This window comes from Anabrus simplex, chromosome 10, assembly GCF_040414725.1.
Source record: "Anabrus simplex isolate iqAnaSimp1 chromosome 10, ASM4041472v1, whole genome shotgun sequence".
Lineage (NCBI taxonomy): Eukaryota > Metazoa > Arthropoda > Insecta > Orthoptera > Tettigoniidae > Anabrus > Anabrus simplex.
The window spans coordinates 33929500-33953561 of record NC_090274.1 but is presented as its reverse complement, the minus strand read 5'-3'; the positions used below and the strand labels follow the sequence as shown (position 1 = coordinate 33953561).

The 24062-nt window shown below is 41.2% G+C and overlaps 1 protein-coding gene across 2 annotated transcripts in view; it reads right to left on the bottom strand.

Annotated features, from left to right (window-relative positions):
• Window positions 1-24062, bottom strand: part of LOC136882043 (putative inorganic phosphate cotransporter) — a 311381-nt gene that overhangs the window by 34667 nt on the left and 252652 nt on the right. For both annotated transcript variants that reach the window (XM_067154544.2, XM_067154543.2), the window contains exon 2: window positions 6392-6588. In XM_067154544.2, the coding sequence (XP_067010645.2) occupies window positions 6392-6588 (197 nt within the window). The remainder of the gene's footprint in view (window positions 1-6391; window positions 6589-24062) is intronic.

Sequence of the window (24062 nt, the reverse complement as noted above, 5' to 3'; positions counted from 1 at the left end):
ATAAAAATAGCGACCATGTACTGTATAAAAAGAAGGCCAGCCTGCATTTCTCTAAAATAAGATCTGAGGATTTCATGCCCAACTCCTTGGTTGAATGGTCTGCGTAGTCAATTTCGTTTCTGAGGGATCCAAGGTTTGACTCCTGGTCGGGCATTTTAACTGTGATACATAATCTGGCTCGGGAGTTGGGTGTTCGTGTTCATCTTAATACGCATACTCATTTACATTAGGGTTTCTGTATTAAAATGGTCAAAATACGAGGGCATAAAAATAATAATAATAATAATAATAATAATAATAACATAAAATGTTAAATACTATACGTGTGAAATGAAACTGATGGGCATTCTGCATCCTACAGATAATTTCAATAACTATTTTCCTCAGCCTCAAAATGTTACTGATTTTTATTATTATATTATATTATATTATATTATATTATATTATATTATATTATATTATATTATATTATATTATATTATATTATATTATATTATATTATATTATTCTTTCTCCGTTAAGGCTATCTAGGGTCCACAAGATAATTTCAAGGCTTCCTCCTCCAATACTACTTCATCTGTTCAATGTGCCTCCTTTCCCCCCTCCTCAGACCATTTTGAGCCTGTTTTCTTTCCCTCCCGACCTTGGAATCCTTCCATTTCTAACCCTTTCTTCCTCAAAAATCTCTCTCTCTGTTGCATCTTTCCTTATATTGTTACTTTCCAAAACTTTCTTGACTTCATGAATCCAAGTTGTTGTTGACTTCTTGTTCCAAAGATATTTGAAGATCTGTTTGGTTAACATGTTGTCATCCATTCTGTATAAATGTTCAAAAAATATTAATCGCTTCTTCCGCATTTTATCTGTTATGCTTTCTATGTTCCGATATATTTCATCATTACTTCTTGATTTCCAGAGTTCTGTAGTTCTTAGCGGACCGAGTATTTTCCGTATTATTCTTCTTTCCAGTAATTCTAATTTATTTAGCTTGTAATTAAGTACTAGACATTCACTCGCATATAGGCATTTCGGTTTGAGTACCGTGTTGTAGTGTTGTATTTTGAGGTTTTTAGGTAAACACTTTTTGTTGTAGTTATTCCTAGTTATATCGTAAGCTCTTTCCATCTTGTGAATCCTTTCTTCTACAGCGGATTTTTTTCTAACCATTTTCTTGAATTGCTTTCCCCAAATATTTGAATTTATTTACCTTCTCTATTCGACCAATTTCTGTTACTAGAAATTCTGGAGCATTTTTTTACACTGGTCATAAATTCGTTTTTTTTCTGCCGAAATTCTTAAACCTGTTCTGTTGGATATTTCTTCCAAGAGACTGACTTGCATTTTTCAGGGTTTCTGAAAGTATGGCAAAATCATCTGCAAATGCTAGACAGTTTATTTGAACACCTCAGTTCTTTCTTCCCAGTGTTATTGGCGATAGTTTTTGTTCTTTCAGTTTTCATTCCAAATTCTTACTATTTTCTCCAGGACGTAATTGAATAGGAGTAGAGATAAACCATCACCTTGCCTTGGTATTTATTCTGAATGGTTTAGATATTTCACCCATTATTATTATTATTATTATTATTATTATTATTATTATTATTATTATTATTATTATTATTATTATTGTACCGGGAGGTACACCCCAACTCCGCTCATTCAAATTCAGCGCCTAAATGAACTCCTCTATTGGTAAAACAGTGAAACTGGAACTACACCAACTTAGAACTTTACTCAGAAGATGTCACCACAGAAATAGGATGTAATTTTGTTATTGTGCAGTTGCCTAAACTGACTTAATTTCTACTAGATTTTTTGACATTCATCAAGAAGTTTGGACTTTCTTCCACAGATGACACTACTAAAAGACTATGATCATGCACCTTGGTGCGAGGTGTAAGAACTTATAATTTAAAGACGTTTTGTATTTCTAGGTTTTTGTAACTGAATGACGTTCATTTATTTTTGGGTTGGCAATATTTCCTTTTTTTACGGCCAGTTTTGAATATAGCCAATCCCTAATTTCTGTAATTAATTTTCTACCTATCACAGGCTTCTTTTTCGATCCTGAAGTGTAACTTTGAATTTGACCAATTAAATTGAGAGGGTGTGGCTGGTTTATTCCTGAATGGTCTCGAACATTCCCTGAGGGTTTATAAACTGCGGTTTTTCACGTTTCATGGCCAATTAATCGTCATCTTACAAGTGTGCGTGATAAGCAGGAGGCGGGCGGCCTCTTTCATCGGTCAACAGAACATCTACAAGGTAATGGCCACATAACTTTATTATTTCTTGCTATCTCCGCAGTTTAATCCTAGGGAAAGGTCCGAATCGTTAACTTTGTAACCTTCTTTTCTAAAATGTAACTTTCTTCCGGCTGATGTAAAAATTTCATAAATCTTTAACTGTAAATCAGGGATAGAGAGTGATGTACCCTCTCGAGCTCCCCTTCATCTTGATTTGAGGTGACTACGTTTCATAACTGTTTTTCATTCTGAAATGTGGTAATTGTAATTTCTATAAGTCGCCTCAGTAGTTTGGGAATAGCCCCTATTCATCGGCCTAGACCCCTTTAGGTTTTTAGTGTTTATTATCTTGGAGTGCAGGGTACGCCTTCATTCATTTTGTGTTTGAGCCAGTTATTTAACCTGTTCCTTTTCTATTAAGGCCCCCGTAGGTTGGGTATTAAAAACCCCTGTTAAATCAGTTTTCATATCGCAAGTTGTGCCTTGAGAGGCCAGTGTTTGTAAGTTAAAATATTGTTAAGTTTGAAGTTCTGAAAATATAACCTTCAGTTTAAGTTTTAAATTGAATATTTGACATTGTAGTTAGACCCATTCACCCCGGCACCTTCTTTAACCTCTGCGTTCCACGGATACCCCGGAACAATTATTATTAGCGTGTCTTCCGCCTCGGACGTTGGCGATCAACATGGCTATTCTGGCTTTATGAATTGCCATTCGGAACAGTTCTGAAGATGTTTTGTTGAACAAGGTTTTAAGGTTGTCGAGCCAGGAGAATCGTCTTCGCCCATATCTTTTTTCTTGCAGGATAACTTGAAGCAGCTAATAAAATTTCTGATTCCTCATGATGTGTCCAAAATATTGTAGTTTACGACACTTGATGGTGTTGATCAGCTCTGGTCTCTTGTTAGCTCGGCGTAGAACCTCAACGTTTGTAACTTTGAGTCCATGATATTCTCAAAATTATTCTGTATAGCCAGAGTTCAAATGCTTCCAATCTAGCATTGGTGGCTTTTGTAAAGGTCCAGGTTTCCACACCATAAAAGAGAACTGAAAATACATAGCACCCAAGGAGCAGCATTTTGGTATCTATGGCACGGTCGTGATTCTTGAAGGTTGAGCTCATTGAATTGAAAACACTCCTCGCTTTTCCAATGCGACATTTTATCTCTTGCGAATTGTCCCATGCTTCGTTAATGATAGTACCCAGGTACGGATACTGTGAAACTCTCTTCGCTCCATTGAGGAACAGAGTCACGCCTCGGATGTTCTTGTTACTGATGATCATAAATTTTGTTTTATTAGTGTTGATGTCCAGACCATATCTCTTGCTTGTTTCAGAAATTTTGTTCATCAACTTCTGTAGCCCTTCCATCGTATCTGCAAAGACAATTGTGTCATCTGTGTAGCACAAATTGTTGAGTTTGACACCATTCACTGAAATTCCTTCTTCCACATCAAACAGGGCTTCTTTGAACACGTGTTCAGAATAAAGTTTAAAGAGTATCGGTGATATTATACATCCTTGCCTCACCCCTCGGCGTATTCTCACTTGCTCAGATTGGTCTTGATCTATTTTCATGACTGTAGATTGGTTCCAGTATAAATTTGCTATTATTCTTAGATCTTTCCCATCAATTCCTGTTTTCTTGAATACGTCTATAATGTGCCATAATTCACACGATAAAACGCCTTTTGATAATCAACGAGGCATGCAAATACATTACTACATTTATTATTATTATTATTATTATTATTATTATTATTATTATTATTATTATTATTATTATTATTATTGAAAATGAAAATCCACAGCCTGTTTCCAGTTATTTGATCGGGTCAGGAATGGAATGAATGAAGCCCCATCTAGCGGCGAGGATAGGAAATGTGCCGGCTGCCGAAGCCTGTCGCACTCCTCTGAGGCATGATAAGTGACTAACAGATGAAATGAAATGTTAATGGAGAGAGTTGCTGGAATGAAAGATGACAGGGAAAACCGGAGTACCCGGAGAAAAACTTGTCCTGCCTCCGCTTTGTCCAGCACAAATCTCACATGGAGTGACCGGGATTTGAACCACGGTATTCAGCGGTGAGAGGCCGGCGCGCTGCCGCCTGAGACATTATTAGTATTAAAAACTAAAATACAAGTAGCACCTTGCCAGGAAAGATTCAACGGCCCTCCTTCCCTGATTAGTGACGGACGAACCACCACCTCCTCTATGTAAAGCCAATGTATAGTCTGCAGTGGTGTGAAGAGTTCGTTCATGAAATACGCCGCAGCGATGTATACGATCAGGATATCAACAGTTGTCAGCGGCTGAGAGGGCCCAGTTAATTGGTCGGATGAGAGTGAGTTACCTGTGAGGCATGTAGCTGCATGTGTTGGTCAAAATGCATCTACAACGTGTATGGCTGCAGTGGTCAAATAAAGGGGCACACGCTCTGAGACGTAACACAGCACAGAACAGAACAGTGCGGGAGGATCAACGCAACTCCCGCGCTACTCAGGAATCACACGTTATGCAAGAAACCATCGGTAATCGTATGCGTGCAGCAACCAGCTGTTTACCAGTAAACGGTGCAGTTCTTTGCTCCAGTCATCACTGTCACCTGCGACAGCTTCCTTAGTACAATTTCAACCGACTCCACAACACCGAAGTATGAGGCTATCCTGGTGTTTGGGACGGTCACGCGAATGACTCAGTGTTGTCTTCAGTGATGAATCGCGCTTTTGTCTTTGCTTCATTGATCGTCAGAATCGCGTCCAGCTGAGTGCCAGTGAGAGGACCCATATCGATTTTACTAGCGAGAGGCACACGGGACCAACACCAGACATTGCAGGCTGAGGAACTGCAAGTGTTCGTGTTAAGTCGCCATTAGTGATTCTTGATGGCACAATGACTGCTGGATAGTAGGTGGATAGATTTGTCAGTGTACGGTTGTTCCTCCGGTGGCGACCGTTGGAAATAGGACGTTTCGGCAGGACAATATCCACACTCTCGACGCAGGTTTTTTTAGGACAGACAGCTTTTAAAATGGCCTGCCAGGTACTCCAGGACGTGATCCAGGGCCTCACTAATTCCACATCGCATATGATTATGTAAAGTATTGCAGCTCGGTCTGGCCACTTTTTCAGAAAGTTCCTTTTGGGGTTCATTGTAAGTATCCAGGTGTTAATATAAGGAAAGATCTTCATTGGGGTAATCACATAAATGGGATTGTAAATAAAGGGTACAGATCTCTGCACATGGTTATGAGGGTGTTTAGGGGTTGTAGTAAGGATGTAAAGGAGAGGGCGTATAAGTCTCTGGTAAGACCCCAACTAGAGTATGGTTCCAGTGTATAGGACCCTCACCAGGATTACTTGATTCGAGAACTGGAAAAAATCCAAAGAAAAGCAGCTCGATTTATTCTGGGTGATTTCCGACAAAAGAGTAGCGTTACATAAATGTTGCAAAGTTTGGGCTGGGAAGAATGGGAAAAAGAAGACGAGCAGCTCGACTAAGTGGTATGTTCCGAGCTGTCAGCGGAGCGATTACATGGAAATGAGATTAGTACACGAATAAGTTTGAGTGGCGTCTTTAAAAGTAGGAAAGATCACAATATGAAGATAAAGTTGGAATTCAAGAGGACAAATTGGGGCAAATATTCATTTATAGGAAGGGGAGTTAGGGATTGGAATAACTTACCAAGGGAAATGTTCGATAAATTTCCGATTTCTTTGCAATCATTTAAGAAAAGGCTAGGAAAACAGCAGATAGGGAATCTGCCACCTGGGCGACTGCCCTAAATGCAGATCAGTATTGATTGATTGATTGATTGATTGATTGATTGATTGATTTGACCTGTGTCCACTCGGGTACGGAGACGCACCTGGATGTGTTCTCATCTCTGCTTCGAACCTGTCCACCATGCACACTGAGGGCATTATAGGCACATCCCTTTATGATGTTGCACTTTCAGTTTTCCTTAGTGTAATACAGGATGGTTGCTCAGTTGTACTTCCTCTTAAAACTGTAATCAACAGGACCACCACTAGATGTTGAAGGATTCCCAGTAAATCGAGGTTATTGCTCCAACAAGCCAATCCTCACAATCAAAACGCAATTCAAAGTCTGCATTGGGAAAAATATAATATTTCTACTCACCGTTGGGCTAACTTCGGCAGCCCATGACGACCCGTCTCCTTCCGCACATTCGTCGTCCAAGGTGGTGTTCTCTGTTGGTAGAGCCGTGTGGTTTACCATCGCCACGATAGCCACCGACATGTTGGTGCGCATTACGTACGCGTTGGCCATCCCCAGAAACAGCATGAACGTCACGATGTGGCGGGCGCCGATACATTCTGCAATAAAACAACAGAGTGAGTCTTAGACAATTTTCAACAACTTAAATATACTGTACATGAATCCTAAACAGGGGCTCCACCGGGCGAGTTGGCCGTGCGGTTAAGAGCGCGCAGCTGTGAGCTCGCATCCGGGAGATGGTGGGTTCGAAACCCACTATCGGCAGCCCTGAAGATGGTTTTCCGTGTCGCTCACATGTGGATAGGCTTCCCGCCCATGTGAGCGTCCACATAGTACACTTAGTTTATTTTTATTTCGCGTCCACGTGGTAGATTGGGTGCATTTTTCCCTCTTTGTAACGGCTACATGTATTTGGGCCGAAAGCCTGTAAAGTTATTCAATAAATACTACACATGTACTCTTGACAACTCTCATCTCCCCTGTGGGTGGAGTCAAGGATGCATCATCTGTATGAGGCTACTACGAGGGGAAAACACATCCATGATCCTATACTTTTCCGTTAGTGGAGAAAATGTACTAGTGCGATTATTTAAAGAGCAGGACAGTATTTTCCTTTTTTGTTTTCCGTACGGCATGAAAATGAGTAAATGTTCCTTCCGAGCTGACACTTTTTAGAGCGATATCCGTTTACTGCCTGCCTGGGTGGGGAGAAGGGAGTAGGGGGTGCGGTTGCTACGGAAACTACGGCGGACCCACTGCGGTTGCCATGGAGATAACCTTGCTGGCCGGCTCGTGTTGCTTGGAGTTGTCAAACCTCTCACTTTTGAGTTACGTACACAGCGGTCTGAACGAACAAGTGAGCCAAAAGCGAAGAGGAGGAGAAAGGAATCCACGAATGTAGCAACGCTGTGCAATGCTCCTCCCTCCAGCCCTGATGATGATGATGATGATCATCATCATCATGATGCGTGTTTAAAGGGGCCTAATATATAGGTCATCGGTCCCTGATGGTACGAAATGAGCCGAAATGTAATGACAATTTAAAAGTCCAAAATCATCCACTGGCCAGAATTAAAAACGTGATGATGAAGAATGTTTTAAATTCATATTCATCCATTCAATCAGTGGATCCGACCGGCAATCCCCCACATTCCCAGAAACTAGCGTCTAACAATAGTAGTACTGACCAAGGTACTGCTTCTGAAGCACAATACTGACTCGATGATGCTTGTTGTCTAAAGGGTCCAAATTCCAAGTCATCGGCCTCTCATAATCGATAGTAAAGTAGAACCAGGATATCTGTCATGTTGCGGAACTAATCAAAAGTAGCGTAGACTTGCGGTGTTCCACACATTACGGTACCACTCACAGGTAATGTAATACGCACATGTAACACAGACCTATGGTGTTTCTCACATTGCATGCCGTTTACAGGCAACACATAGGTGTACCAAAGACTCTTACTATCCCGTGGTGTTCCTCACATAGTGGGTACTAATAATAGGCGAAGCAGACCCACGGTGTCACTCATAGGGGTACTAATCACAGGCAACGCTCAGACCCGTGGTGTTTTTTACATAATGGTACTAATTACAAGTAACGTAAGCCCGTGGTGATCCGCGTGTAGTGGTACTAATCATAGGCAACGCACACATATGGTGTCGCTCATATAGTGGTACTAATACCAGGTACTGTAAAACCCACCCTGATTCACACACTGTCGCTACTAATCACAGACCTATTGTGTTCCTAACATAGTATTGCTACGCGCAAGTAAAGGCGACCCATGCTGTTCCCCGCGTGGTGGTACTAATTAAAAGTAGTCTCATGATTCTAATTCGATCGTCCCTTGGTCGCCTCTTACGACAAGCAGGGGATACCGTGGGTGTATTCTTCCCCTGCGTCCCCTACCCACAGGGGGATGTAGGTTTGGTCCGTGAGCGCTATTTTATTTCGCTCAAGTCCGCCGGCAAGCCGGTTAGGACTCTTCTATCCGCCACCTGGGACGCACCACGTGGGAGTATCACCTCTCTCCCTGCTACGCCAGCGTAGTAGTTTCGTGGCCTTCAGCCCTAAGTGTCAGAATGTTCTTTTAAATATTACGGGTATAATTTAAAACATCAGAATTGGAACGTGTAAATAACTTCACGTTTTCCTGGGGGAAAAAATTTGTAACCAGTTCGTTTATCTTGCTGGGTCGGGCTTGAATCACTGTTTAATTTCACTCGTTATCATCATATTTGGCGGTTTACCTTGAAGCGCGACCAAGGTGATTGTTGAACGCGGGCGATGCAACTACACTGTCAATGTCGTCCACATTCCTCCCCGTAATGTGGTAGCACTACCGCTTATCAAATGCAAATTATGATCATAACGCGGTTCTACAGTTCTTGTGTGCCGACTGGTGGAATTCTGTACTGTGAGTCATTGACCGAGATTTGGAGATCTATGCTAACAAATCAGATGAAGATAAACTGGAGGTGTTGAAACACCATCAAAGAAGAAAAGGAGACTTCAGAATGGAGGGGTAACGGAGACAAAGGAGATCAGTGAAAGTAATGAAACAAACATTAGCTCTTCACTTATTTAATTTAAAATCAACATGCGAACTGAGTAAAAATGATCGAATTACTTGTAAACCAATAATTTGTAAGTACCTAAGTTTTATTTGTAATAATTACTTTTCATAGATTTTCAGCTCTGCCACGAAATTTGAAAACGGGCTCCATTCAGATCCGGGAGGTCAACTGAGTGGTGGGGGGGGATTTGATTCCCACCTCAGACGTCCTCGAAGTGGTTTTTCATCAGGATTTCATTTTATCACCTGCTGAAGTTAGCCAATCACATCACTTCTCGAACGAATTCAAATGGGCTTTTCGAGCAACTGTTGCTAAATCTGTACGAGGCTTAAGACCGGCAAGAGAGCACCAGACGAAGAATAAATTTTCGCCAGGAGAGGGGTTCGAATATAGACCTCCAAGCTGACAGGATCAGCAGTGACACTGGCTGAAACCGTGTTTGATGCTGATTGAATGCAAATGGCATTTGAATCCGTCCGCGAAGTGATCTGATCGACTAAGTTTCGTAGTTAATAAAATGACAATGGTGCGAGATATCGAATTACAGTGGAACCTCGATGTCTCAAATCACCTAGGGAGCTAAATTTTATTTCGAGTTATCGAAATTTCTAGAATTAGAGAGTACTTTTTTTAGAGCATGTATAACACACAATTGAGTTCTATGTATCTACGGACTTATACTAGATACATTATTTTCAACAGCATTTAAACATTAACAAACTATTTTAGGGCATCACTTATTTTATAACCCTTATTATAGTAACTTTCTAGAAGACAGGATACAGTACATACCGCAGTGAAACAAGAAACATACCTCCGTTAACACCTTTGGAAAAAAAAATCCAATAGTCTCTTCTGTTTGTTACGGTTAACCTTTCTTCCCTTCACGTTGAAACTTCTCGTCAATATCACGCAGCCGAGATTCGTAATTGGAATTTGTCATCCGCGACTTCGGGGGCGGGTTGTGCTTTTGTACGTGACCGGTAATTAATTCACACCCGGGGAACAGTTAGGCTTCACCGATTTTCCGATCACTAGAAGTTTTAGTTTTTCGGTTCCCGTCTCATTAGCTCCCAGCATCACTATAACTTGTTAACTGTTCCTCACAAACCACAAATGCCGCCGTATTGCACAGTTAATGTTGCACAAAATTCAAGTTACAGAGTAGTTTTTTTGCTTAAAGGGAGAAAATTCGAGAAATTCGTGTAACCGAATTTCGAATCATAGAAATGGAACGGCGGGAGTGTCCAAGGACATGTTCGGTTCGCCAGGTGCAGGTCTTTTCATTTGACTTCCGTAGGCGACCTGCGCTTTATGGTGAGGTTGAAATGATGATGAAAACTACACATACACCCAGCCCCCGTGCCAGCGAAGTTAACCAATCATGGTTAAAATTCCCGACCCTGCCGCGAATCGAACGTGAGACCCCTGTGAATAAAGGCCAGCACACTAACCAATTAGCCATGGAGCCGAACTCGAGTAACAGAGAAATAAATACACGTGAAGAATAGGAGAAACGGCCGGGAAATTAAAGTTACTTCGAGATACTGAACCTTCGTGTAATGGAGGTTCGAGATAAACGTATTTATTAGCTCACCTTTATTTATTAGTTCATCTTGTTTCTGACCACCCTATACATTTCCCAAACCTACGACTGCTTCACATTTCTCGTGACTTTTTTCTTTCTTTTCCATAATAATATCAATCATAATAAACTAGTTAGTCTGGCCTATCAGGGGTGGCCCCACATTTGCTAGGCTGAAAGGCAGAAAATGTTTCAATCCTCTTAATCTTTGAAACAGATTTTCCCAGTTCAATCGACTAACTGAAAGGGAAGAACAACTGTTTTAGTCTCTTTTTTTATATCACAGCTTTCTGCTACTTTGCTATTATTTTCCTGCCTTCGCTGCATGTAACCAATGATGTTCGTTTTGGAGTAGGAGTTCTAAGGTTTGTTCCTATTTCATATAATTATTTGCTTCACTGTATAACTAATAATGGCATTCGAAGTTTTGCGATTGCATCGCCAGATGTCACGGGGCGATGGATAATCTATCCATTTTTGATGCCATAGGTTGCCAATCCAAAGATCAACTACAATACAGAATTTTAGTTGGTCTTAGCCAATCCGTATCTCGAAGATAACGGAAATCTACCGATTCAGTATTAGGGAACCGAAGTGTCACTAAAAATTTCGCAGTAAGTACTCTTTGCTGAAGCACGCCACGCTAAATATAGGCCGCGCAGCATGGCGATGTTGGCGCTGATGACGTCATATCGAGGGCGGACTCTGTGCGAGGTACATTGATCCTGCCTCTTTTCAACGGGAATTTGAACTTATTCGTCTCGAGTGTTGTAAAGAAATAATTTCGATTATTAAATCTTCCCAGTTTTCATATCGCCAACTACAATTCCGAAACTATAGACCTGGACCCTTCCAAAAACAATATTTATTTGGAATCCTTTGTGGATAAATTTCATTGTTAAACACTCGTGCAGATTACATGGCGGTTGGTCATTGGCGGAAGTAATCTGTTTAAACAGAAGGAGTCTTTGTTATCGTGGGTGAAATGTCTCGTTTATTCTGGAGTAGTAAGCAATGACGCATCTATTGTACGATCAGACGTCGGAAGAGAGGTCATAGACTGTGTTGATAATTGATACCGAATCGTGGGTGACTGTGTTTTGAAATGTCTGATGGAATATTGGCTGTATTTCGACAGCAGTCGCTTAGCAGATGCTAAGTTTCCCTACGCTGCATCGATATCAAAGGAGCGTTGGGTAACAATGGGAGTATTTTTAGCTGAAATACAAATATCTCGAATTGGCAGATGAAAATGGAAACTGAACTCAGACTGCAGCATAAGTCATGAATAGAAACTTACGATTCCATACATCAACGTTTTAAATGCCTACAGTCGTAATTAGGAAACAAAATTAGGTCTTCCACACACGGAGCTATGTGAGGTTACTTGCAAGTCACTCCCACGGCGTTATCTGGAGGAGACTGGTAGCGAGCGCGTATTCCACCAGTATCCTAAACAATTGCTCACGACGTTGCACGCAGGTCGCTTTTTTTTTTTCCGCCACGGGGTTTTTCCGTTCCAGGTGGTGTTCCTCCACTGCTAATTAAGCTGGAATGAACAAGAACTAAACCTGGAATTTGTAGAGGATGTCGAGAAGCACCCCTTTCTCTATAATTTCAAGTAAGAGCAATTATTTTCACAAGTTGAATGTAGGATACTTTAGACATTCTATACAGTTCTGTTGACTTCCATCTCCTTAATGGCAACGAATAGACTGCAGTTTAATAAACCTTCTGTATTTATGGATCTGCCTGCTGTCATTTCTTGATGGATGCAGTACTTTTGTATCCATCTCTTGGCACAGGCCAGAGTAAAGTGTAGCTTCCACCGAAGTCCCAGTCAACATCCATGGCTGTGACAATATGGAAGTTGCTGGGGTATGGGTGGTGTTGAGTAATGACTTTCAGAGCATGCCTAGTGCATCTGAGTGTTATGAAAGGTGCTGCTCATAGGGTCAGTCGTGCTGCAATAGTACTGTAGTTTCTGACCCAGTGAGGAAAGCAATGGCAAACTACCTCACTCCTCATCTTGCCCAGTACGCCTCATTTTGGTGCTGCCTTTGGTTTTTGGGGTTTCCTTATAACCGCATAACCTTTGGTGGTGCTATTTGAGGATCCAACCAGCCTCTGGGCTGATGACCTAACAGACATTTATGGATAGACCCAGAAACGAGAAAATAAATTGAACCAAAGAAAATAACGTACAGTTTACCACTTTTTCTTCTCGAAAATACGCAGACAACTGACGTTGCTATCGCTTGTGCTATCCGTGTCCTGTATGCTCATGGTATATATCATATTCGCTACTCAAATCGCGGAGAAATTCTCTTTTTTGTGTTGAACCCTGTGAGTGGGGGCGGTAGAATAACACCCACGGAATCCCCTGCAACTAGAAGAGGCCCAAGGGGCTCAGAAGTTTGGAGCATGGGTTGGCGATCACGTGACCTTGAGCTGAGTACTGGCATTCCTTCCACCTGTGCCAGGCTCCTCGCTTTCATCTATCCTATCTTCCTTTTTCCCCACCCCGACGATATTAGGTTGCGAGGACTAGGAAGCCTTATTTTCACGCCCTTCGTGGCCATTGTCTTTCTTTGGCCGATATCTGCAGTTTTCGAAGTGTCGGATCCCTTCCATTTTTTTTCTCTCTGATTAGTGTTAACAGAGGAGGATGGTTCCCTAGTTGTACTTCCTCTTAAAACAATAATTACCACCTTTCCTGTACACAAATGTATGATTAACTGTTGGAAAACAAAATAATGCGTAAAAATATTCATGCAACGAAACAATATTAATATAATAAATGAACCACGAATGAAAGGTACTGTAAGATAGAACATTTTTAAAACAATCAAGGAGTGGAAATATAATAATTTCGTGTGGCTATTTCTAGCCGGGTGCAGCCCTTGTAAGGCAGACCCTCCGATGAGGGTGGGCGGCATCTGCCATGTGTAGGTAACTACGTGTTATTGTGGTGGAGGATAGTGTTGTGTGGTGTGCGAGTTGCAGGGATGTTGGGGACAGTACAAACACCCAGCCCCCGAGCCATTGGAATTAACCAATGAAGGTTAAAATCCCCGACCCGGCCGGGAATCGAACCCGGGACCCTCTGAACCGAAGGCCAGTACGCTGACCATTCAGCCAACGAGTCGGACAGGAGTGGAAATAAATTTACCGCTATAAACACTGTTTAAAGACGACAGTGTTCATTCTTTTGTCAACTCTTTTGTTTCAGTTTTATTAATACATGTTTCATTAACGGTTGATTTTAATTTCCTCAGAAAAAAGCGTTATGATGATGATGCTTGTTGTTTAAAGGGGCCTAACATCTAGGTCATCGGCCCCTAATGGTACGAAGCGAGACGAAATGTTATAACAATTTAAAAATCCATAATCCTCCACTGACCAGAATTCGAAACGTGAGGACGAAGAATGAATGGATGGATGGATATGAAGTTAAAACAATCAGTGGATCCGACCCGCAATGCCCCACATTCCCAGAAACTAGCGTTAAACAATAGTATTACTGACCAAGGGACTGCTTCTAGAGCACAATACTGACTCGATGATGCTTGTAGTTGAAACGGGTCCAAAATCCAGGTCATCGGCCCCTCATAATGGTACTTATCGCTAGGAAAATAGAACCATGCGATGTGTCATGTTGCGGTACTAATCAAAAGTAGCGTAGACTCGCAGTATTCCACACAGTATGGTACTGCTCACAGGTAATGAAATTCGCACATGTAACACAGACCTATAGTATTTCGCACACTGCGGCGCTACTTACAGGCAACTCAAACCCTATGACGTTCCTCACGTAAGTGGAATAAACACAGGGACACTATCCCGTGGTGTTCCTCACAGAGTGGGTACTAAGCATAGGCAAGGCAGAACCATGGTGTCGCTAATCCCATGGTGTTGTTCATATAGGGGTACGAATCACAGGTACTCTAAAAGCCGCCAACGCACTCTATTGCTACTAATCACAAACCTATTGTGTACCTAATATAGTGGTACTACACGCAAGTACAAGCGACTCATGGTGGTACTAATTACAAGTAGTATCATGATTCTAATTTTATCAACCCTTGGTCGCCCCTTTTAGTCGCTTCATACGACAGGCAGGAGATACCGTGGGTGTATTCTTCGTCTGTGTCTCCCACCCACAGGGGGTTGTGTGTTTGGTCCGCGAGAGTTAGGACCCCCCTATACGCCACCTGGGACGCGCCACGAGGGAGTATCACCTCTCCCTCCGCTACGCCAGCGTTAGTATATTCGTGGAAAAAAAAAAAAAAAAACTTTAATCCTGTATTTTGAAGAAAAAAATATGGTAGGCTTAAGATTAAATGCAGACGCTATATAAAGGTACGCATTGGCAAATTGTAACTAAAATTCAATTCTTCTCAAACAGCAGAACTTTTACCAGACATGTTTAAATCTTCCGTTTGACACTGAAAAGAATTCAGAGACTGTGATCATGATAACATGTGGGCTCTATAAAGGATGGATTGACCTTGAGGCAACGACTCGTGGACATGTGAGCACATGTTCTGCATGCTATTCGCGATCAGCAGTTTGGTCATCGTCGCAGGTCTGTCATAAGTACAGAGTGGTATTGCTACTGTGAACTGGTCAAGTTTTGTAAACGGCTGTGATGAGACTTAATTTTTTATAACTACAAGTGATGTTAGTGGACTTGTGATCGATGGGATGAAAGAGGAGGATATTTTGAAAAGTTTCGGGCATCGCAAGGAGAGCACTTAAGAAACTAACAAAAAAAAGACTCTGAAAGCCTGAGTTGCAATTTTATCGAATCGCTAACATATCGAAAGTTTTCCTTTAGCCACACTCCAAAGAAAAGAGCTTCCTTCCCATTCCTATACCATCGTCGTCAATAATAATAATAATAATAATAATAATAATAATAATAATAATAATAATAATAATAATAATAGTTTTACGTCCCACTAAATATACGTTATAGTTTTCGAAGATGCCGAGGTGCCAAGATATTTTCCCGCAGGAGTTCTTTTACGTGCAAATAAATATACCCACACACGAGTCTGACGTATGTGAGTACCTTCAAATACCGCCGAACTGAGCCAGGATCGAACCTGCCAAGCTCTACAGTGTGAGCTACTCAGCCCGACAAACATACAGGTAACAGCCATTCCACCTGGTGCAACTTCCCTTGTCTATCTATCTAGGAATTGTTTCATTCTCCACCCTGAAGGGGTGGGGTGGGCCACCTAGAGGGTCACGCCCTGTCCCTGGCCAAGAGATGGGGGCGGGTTGAGGAGATGTGAAGGAAGAAGGAGGTGGGTAGAGGATGTGAAGAAGGAAGATATGGGAGAGGATTTTTTTCTATCCGTAAGTAAATTTAAACTTTCCTTGTTGAACATTTCTTCGCCAACGGAAGAAATACGCCAAACGTTTTTTTGTGAGCTAGTTTCACTCGACACTTTTTGATACTGACTTCCAGAGCCATAACGCTATCACCAACCTTCATACGCTTATCCATGCCCCCATATTCAAAAACATGATTAAGCATGCCTCGAAGAAAGCTTCATTTCCAAGTGAATGCGATGCCTTCAATATTCCTGACCACGTTATCTGGGGCACTGAAGATTCGAGTCGTGTATCTCCCAACTACACAAATATATCGTTCATCGAATATGCTATTGTCGTTTAGTCCACGCCATCCCGAGTTCGATTCCTCGCCTGGTCGGGGATTTTAACCTTATTTGGTTAATTCGTCTGACTCGGGGGATGGGTGTTCATGATGTTTTCAACATTAGGAATCATCTTAGATAGGGCACCATCTTCACAGACATGTAGGTCTCCTGTACGCCGTCTACTAGGACAAGATCTGCACTAAGCCTGTCCGGACGCCATATGCCTTTATTTATTTATTTATTGCACATTACAGGGTTTCTAATCTCATTTACAATGGCAATTGCTTACATGTGTTTACTTGTCAACAGGTTTCAAATTAGTCTTATTATTATTATTATTATTATTATTATTATTATTATTATTATTCCGCTTTTCCTACACCTGTGGGGTCGCGGGTGCGAACTGTGTAACATGTGGATTTGGCTCGTGTTTTACGGCCGGATGTCCTTCCCAACGCCAACCATATTGCGTGTTTCTGTGGTGGTTGACAGTGTAGTGTGTTGACTGAATATGAAGAGGAAAGTGTTGTGACAAACAAACACCCAGTCCCCGAGCCAGAGGAATTAACCGCACGCGATGGAAATATCCAACCCCGCCGGGAATCGATCCCGGAACCGTCTGATCCAAATGTCTCAACGCTGACCATTCAGCCAATGAGTTGGTCTTTCAAATTAGTCTAATAACCTAATATCTGAACCATTCTAATATTATATTTACAATGAGAAGGTAAGTATACTTCATATGTAATCTACGAGTAATTCAATCTTTACAAATAACAGTAAAATAAAAAAAACGTAATTTCATATGTAAACTATTATTTTAATCTACTTCTAACACTCATGATTATGGGAAAGGGCTTAATGTAGGACCGGGCGAGTTGGCCGTGCGGTTAGGAGCGCGCAGCTGTGAGCTCACATCCGAAAGATAGTGGGTTCGAACCCCACAGTCGACAACCCTGAAGATGGTTTTCCACGATTTCCCATTTTCACACCAGGAAAATGCTGGGGCTGTACCTTAATTAAGGCCACGGCCGCTTCCTTCCCATTCCTAGGCCTTTCCTGTCTCATCGTCGCCATAAGACGTATCTGTGTCTATGCGACGTAAAACAAATAGCTTAATGTAGAAGGTTTGAAATATATTTTCTGGTTCAAATTAGTTAATTCAGTTGCACAAGTTATTTGGAGAGTTTTCTTGGTAATTGTGAATTAATTGTTGTAGAATTAGGTCTACAGGTACAGTGAAGTTTAAAGAATTATATTTTTGAACTGCACTGTTGTCGACATTGCACAACCTGTAGAGTAGAGAATTTTTGTGAGCGATCGTTCAGACTTTCTTAATTCTGAAATGTTACATTTTGTCCTCGCATTAAAGCTCAAGAGGCATACAAAGTCAGGGTTGTCTATTATAACATTTACAGTTTTGTACAGAAACGTCATGTCTTCAGTTCCAAGCGTTCTATTTCAAGATTTAGAAGAAGTTCGTTGTATGCTATATGTGTGGATAATTACGGGATATCACATTTTGATTTTTTCGATTTGTGCAAGTAATATTTTGTTTGCTGGATTCCGTACAACGCTTGCGTATTCTACTTTGGCCTGACGGGAGAAATATAGTGGTGTATGCAGGTATTTAGGCATTTAAGGGGTTCGACATTCCTTATCACAAATCCTAATGTCCTGTATGACTCAGCAACTATCTATTGTTATTTACAATACAGCTAAACAGATTTCTACATCAAGAGCCACAAACGTGTTTAAATATATGCATAACAGCCAAAACTAGAAGAATTATCGTTATTTAAAGGCGAGTTTCCAGTGGTATTCGTTATTATACCACTATCTATCTAGACTCAAACATGTGTAATTACTGCTGTGAGCAATCAAATATGGCACGATACGTATTAATTCCTGCCTGCTGTCATTTCTTGATGGATACAGTACTTTTGCATCCACCTTTTGGCACAGGCCAGAGCAAAGTGTAGCTTCCACCGAAGTCCCAGTCTCGTCCATGGCTGTGACAATATGGAAGCTGATGGGGTATGGGTAGTGCTGATTAATGACATTCAGAGCACAACCAGTGTGTCTGAGTGTCATGAAAGGTGTTGCTCATAGGGTTAGTTGTGCTACAATAGCACTGTCTGGCCCAGTGAGGAAAGCAATGGCAAACTACCACACTCCTCATCTTGCCTAGTACGCCTCATTTTGGTACTGCCATTGGTTTTTGTGGTTTCCCTATAACTGCATAGCCTTTGGTGATGCTATTTGAAGATCCAACCAGCCTCTGGGCTGATGACCTAACAGACAGACAAGTATTGATTACAGCTGAACTAGTCTTATTTTATACCATTATCAGATAGGCACATCGCCACCATTCCTTAGGACACACTAGTTCAATAAAGACGGACAGAGGATCTTCTACACCACAGAGTGAAAAGAACTGGCGCAAAGTGATCTGAAGTGCAAAGAACCCCGCGGTGTATACCGACATAAATGAGTACAGGGAATACAGTAAAGCTGACAAGTATTCAATGTAGTCCTTAGTCGTCGAAACAATATCTAAGATTTTTAAAAAAACTATTAGTCTCAAAATATAGTTTTTAAGTTTGATTTTTTATCACACAGCAACAATCTAGAATAGGGATGGCAAACCTTTAGCAACTAGCGTGTCAGTTAAGGTCTTGTTTATTACTTTTCACTTCTAGTCTGTCATTTATTATATTCCTGTAAATAATAATGTTATTGGTTTTAACGTTCCACTAACCACTTTTAAGGTTTACGGAGACGCCGAGGTATCGCAATTTACTCCCGCAGGAGTTCTTTTACGTACCAGTAAATCTACCAACACGAGGATGACTTATACGAGCACCTTCAAATACCACCGGACTGAGCCAGGATCGAACCTGCCAAGTTGGACTCAGAAGGCCAGCGCTCCTTTAAAGTCCTCATGAAATCCATCATCTGACTTTATTGGACTGAATGTTTCATGATTTTATTTTGCCGAAATCATTGAAAATTCCACTTTAAAAAAATATAAATCATCTAAAACATCCGAGAAGTTTAAGATTAATACTAGTTTATCTTTTATTGATAAAACAGATAAATAGTTGAGTTTCTCTTCCCGTACAGTGGATCATAAATGGTTCTTTATGAGTGACAGGTGATCCGGCAGTCACTTGAATTCAAATTGTCCTCGCCCTATCGAACACAATACAAGATCTGGCTCCTCTCTTGTCATACATGTAAACCGCACTGCTGTGTACAACCGCCCCTTGATATTCTCTGTGTCTAGGTCATGGAATTCGCTACCTGCGAGCATTAGAGACAATCCCTCTCATCGCAAGTATAAAGTGGCTTGCCGCGAGCATTTGCTGAATAGATCCCGCTGACTTGCTGGATTATTGATTGAATGAAGGAATGAATGGATGGATTACTGTAGTTACGTCATTTAATTGTACTTTATTTTGTGTATTTTAAAATTAAGGATTTTATTATTATTATTATTATTATTATTATATTATTATTATTATTATTATTATTATTATTATTATTATTATTATTATTATTATTTGTATTCGTAATGATAAGTTACGTAAATGTATACGCTTCTACTGGTTAAGTGTAAGAAAGGGCCTTGAGCCCTAACTTCACCACCGATTAAGGTATTATCTATCTATCGATCTATTTATCCACCTATCAAACAATCTTTTTTATTTTTTTGATTACAAGTTGCTTTACGACGCACCGACACAGATAGGTCTTGTGGCGACGATGGGACAGGAAAGAGTTACGAGTGGGAAGGAAGCGGCCGTGGCCTTAATTAAGGTACAGCCCCAGCATTTGCCTGGTGTGAAAATGGGAAACCAAGGAAAACCATCTTCAGGGCTGGCGACAGTGGGGTTCGAACCCACTATATCCCGAATACTGGATACTGGCCGCACTTAAGTGACTGCAGCTATCGAGCGCGCCATCAAACAATCTAGAATTATAAATAAAGAACAAGAGACATGGTCTGAGATACTGAAGTAAATACCGTGTCGTAAGCGTATGTTTTTAGCTGATAATTTGTTTACTAGGCTTTCAATAATACAGTATTATCAATCCATTAAAATTCCGGGTCCCTTGAATCCCAGGCCCCCACGTGTCCCTCTTTAGGTGGCCATGTATACAGCAATGAGCAAATACTTGAACAAACAAAAAATATAATATTTGTTTTACGTCACTGCAGGCGATATGCAAAATGCACACCTCATTAAGCACAACAATATGTTCGTAATGAAAACGCGTAGCGTGTGCAATACAATACTAAGTAAGCATCTCATCTGCATGAGATTACGTGTGCTGGTGTTCCTGCCCCATGTGGGAGAGAGATGCAGGCAATATAAAAACAAATGACGTAACAAGATGGAACTTACTCTGGTTTGTAGAGTTCATTATTTACGTTGGTAATATTGTCATTAAACTAGTATTGTTGTCGTCGTAGTTTTGACACAAATATGTCTTATGCTTGGAGGTCATCTGAAAAATGGCGTCACGAAATTAGCGATACAGAACGTGAGACGCGATGTTACCTAGCAACCGTGCAGGCTGTGATGTGAAGTACTGATGGATGGCCATGACAGAGACACACCTAATAATGATAACTGTAGAGAAAAATATGAAAAACTTTTTTTTTAATGTTCAAGATTTTCTAATAACAGAAATTGGCCGAATAAGAAAAGTAAAGAAATTCAAATATTTTCTTTCTAGTTGTTTTACGTCGCACCGACACAGATAGGTCTTATGGCGACGATGGGACAGGAAAGGGCTAGGAGTGGAAAGGAAGCGGCCGTGGCCTTAATTAAGGTACAGCCCCAGCATTTGCCTGGTGTGAAAATGGGAAACCACGGAAAACCATCTTCAGGGCTGCCGACAGTGGGGTTCGAACCTACTATCTCCCGAATACTGGATACTGGCCGCACTTAAGCGACTGCAGCTATCGAGCTCGGTATTCAAATATTTAGCAGAAACAAATCCAGAAAATGGTTTGGAAAAATCCGCTGTAGAAGAAAGGATACACAAGATGGAAAGAGCATACGGTATAACTATGAATATCTGCAACAAAAAGTGTTTATCTAAAATTCTCAAAATACAAGACTAAAACACAGTAGTTATAAACCGGAATGCCTATACGCGAGTGAATGTCTAGTACTGAGTTACAAGCTGAATAAATTAGAAGAGCTGGAAAGAAGTATACGGGAAATACTCGGCCACCTAAGAACTACAGACACCGGGCGAGTTGGCCGTGTGGGTAGGGGCACGCAGCTGTGAGCTCGGATCCGGGAGATAGTGGGTTCGAATCCCACTGGGGCTGTACCTTAATTAAGGCCACGGCCCCTTCCTTCCCATTCCTAGACTTTTCCTGTCCCATCGTCAGCATAGGACGACGGTGCAACGTAAAGAAAAAAATACTACAGAACTCTGCAAATCAAGAAGTAATGATGAGATACACCGGAAGATAGAAAACATAACAGAAAGAATACGGAAGAGGCGATTGATATTGTTTGGACATTTATACAGAATGGATGACAACAGGTTAATCAAACAGATCTTCAAATATCTTCGGAACAAGAAGTCAACAACAACCTGGATTCATGAAGTCAAGAAAGATTTGGAAAGAAAAACCATAAGGGAAGAAGAAGCAACAGAGAGCAGAGATATTTTTAGAAAGAAAGTGTTAAAAATGGAAGGATTCCAAAGGCGGGAAGGAAAGAAAACAGACTCAAAATAGTCCGAGGAAAGGAAAAGGATGCACAGTGAGAAGATGGAGGAGTATTAGAGGAAGAAGAAGGAACAACAGAGGATGTAGCATCGAAACTACCTCGTGGTCCCTAGAAGACCCTAACGGAAAACAAGAAGTATAATAATGTTACTGGCTTTACGTTCCACTAACTACTTTTACGGTTTTCGAGACGCCAAGGCGCCGGAATTTAGTCCTGCAGGAGTTGGTTTACGTGCCAGTAAATCTACGGACACGAAGCTGACGTATTTGAGCACCTTCAAATACCACCGCACTGAGCCCAGGATCGAACCTGCCAAGTTGGGGTCAGAAGGCGTGCGCCTCAACCGTCTGAGCCACTCAGCCCAGCTGAGACTCATCTCATCACACTCTAGAGGACTGATCATTTCATTCGTGGTAATTTCATGAACCCAGAGTCAGTTTCCACCTTTCGATACAGTTGTCGACTCCAAATTCCATACAGTTGTCTCTCGAAAACAGTTCGGTTAGACCAGGGCCTCTCAGGGTGCATGCACTGTGCACGGTTCAAAAGACGACTTCGCTTGGTTGACCAGAGTGCAGACCTCCACTCCTCGATGTGGAGCAATAGCGCTGTCTCTCTATTTCCCCACGCCTGTCTCCCTCTTCCTCACTTGCTCCGTAGCGCTCCAAATCCGAGCCGAGTGGGACCGATGCATTGCGCACAGGACCTCTGCGCCTCAGTTTGCACGAGTGAGATTTTGGGAGTTTGAGAGGCCCTGGGTTAAATGCAAGTAAATGAATCGTTATCAATTTCAGCTTAATTTATTGAAAGACATTTATGATAATTCGATTTTCCCAAACAGAAGTTTTACACCACTTTGATTTGTGTCATCAGTCCATAGACTGGTTTGATGCAGCTCTCCAAGCTACCCCGTCCTGTGTTAACCTTTCCATGACTAAGTAACTACAATCCTACACCTACTTTTATCTGTTTGTCATATTCATGCCTTGATCTGTCCCTAAAGTTCTTCCTTCCCTCAAAAAACAACAAGTCCCGGGTATCTCAGGATGTGTTCTTTCATCTTTCTTGTGATAAAATTTCGTCAGGTTGTTCTCCTCTCACCAGTTCGACTCAATATCTCTTCATTCGTGATTCGATCTACCCATCTCACCTTCAGCATTATTTTTTAACACCACATTTTCAGAACTTCCTATTCTCTTTCTGAGCTAGTTATTGTCCATGCTTCACTTCCATACAATGCTGAGCTCCACACGAAAGTCTTCAAAAAGTCTTTCTAATTCCTAAATCATGAGCAAATTTCTGTTCTTAAGAAATGCCTCCTCCCTTGCTTGTGCTAGTCTGCATTTTATTTCGCCGTTACTTCTGCCATCATTAGTTATTTTTCTACCGAAGTAACAATAATTATCCTACTTCCTTTAAGACTTCATTTCCTAATCTAATATTTACAGCATCACCCGCCTTCGTTCGACTGCACTCCATTACTTTTGTTTTGAACTTATTTATTTTCATCTTGTACTTCGTCTATACCATTCAGCAACTTCTCGAGATCTTCTCATTCTCAGATAAAATAACAATATCATCGGCAAATCTCAGGGTTTTGATTTCCTCTCCTTGGACTGTGATTCTCTTTCCAAACTCCTCTTTCAGTTCTTTTACCGTCTGTTCTATATAAAACTGAAAAGGTGCGGAGACAAACTGTAACCTTGTCTCGCTTCTTTTGGGATTGCTGCTTCATTTTCTAAGCACTCGATTGTTATCAATGCAAACTGATTTTTATACATATTGTAGATAATTCTTCAGTCTCGCCTTCAGAATCTCAAATAGCTTGGTCCAATCAACATTATTTCTAGATGTATGAACGCCATGTATGTGGGCTCGTCCTTCTTAATTCGGTCCTCTAAGATCAGACAAAGTCAGGATTGCTTCTCGTGTCGGGGGATTTGGACACTGTCAGCTAGTAGGAGGTGTCGATTTAGG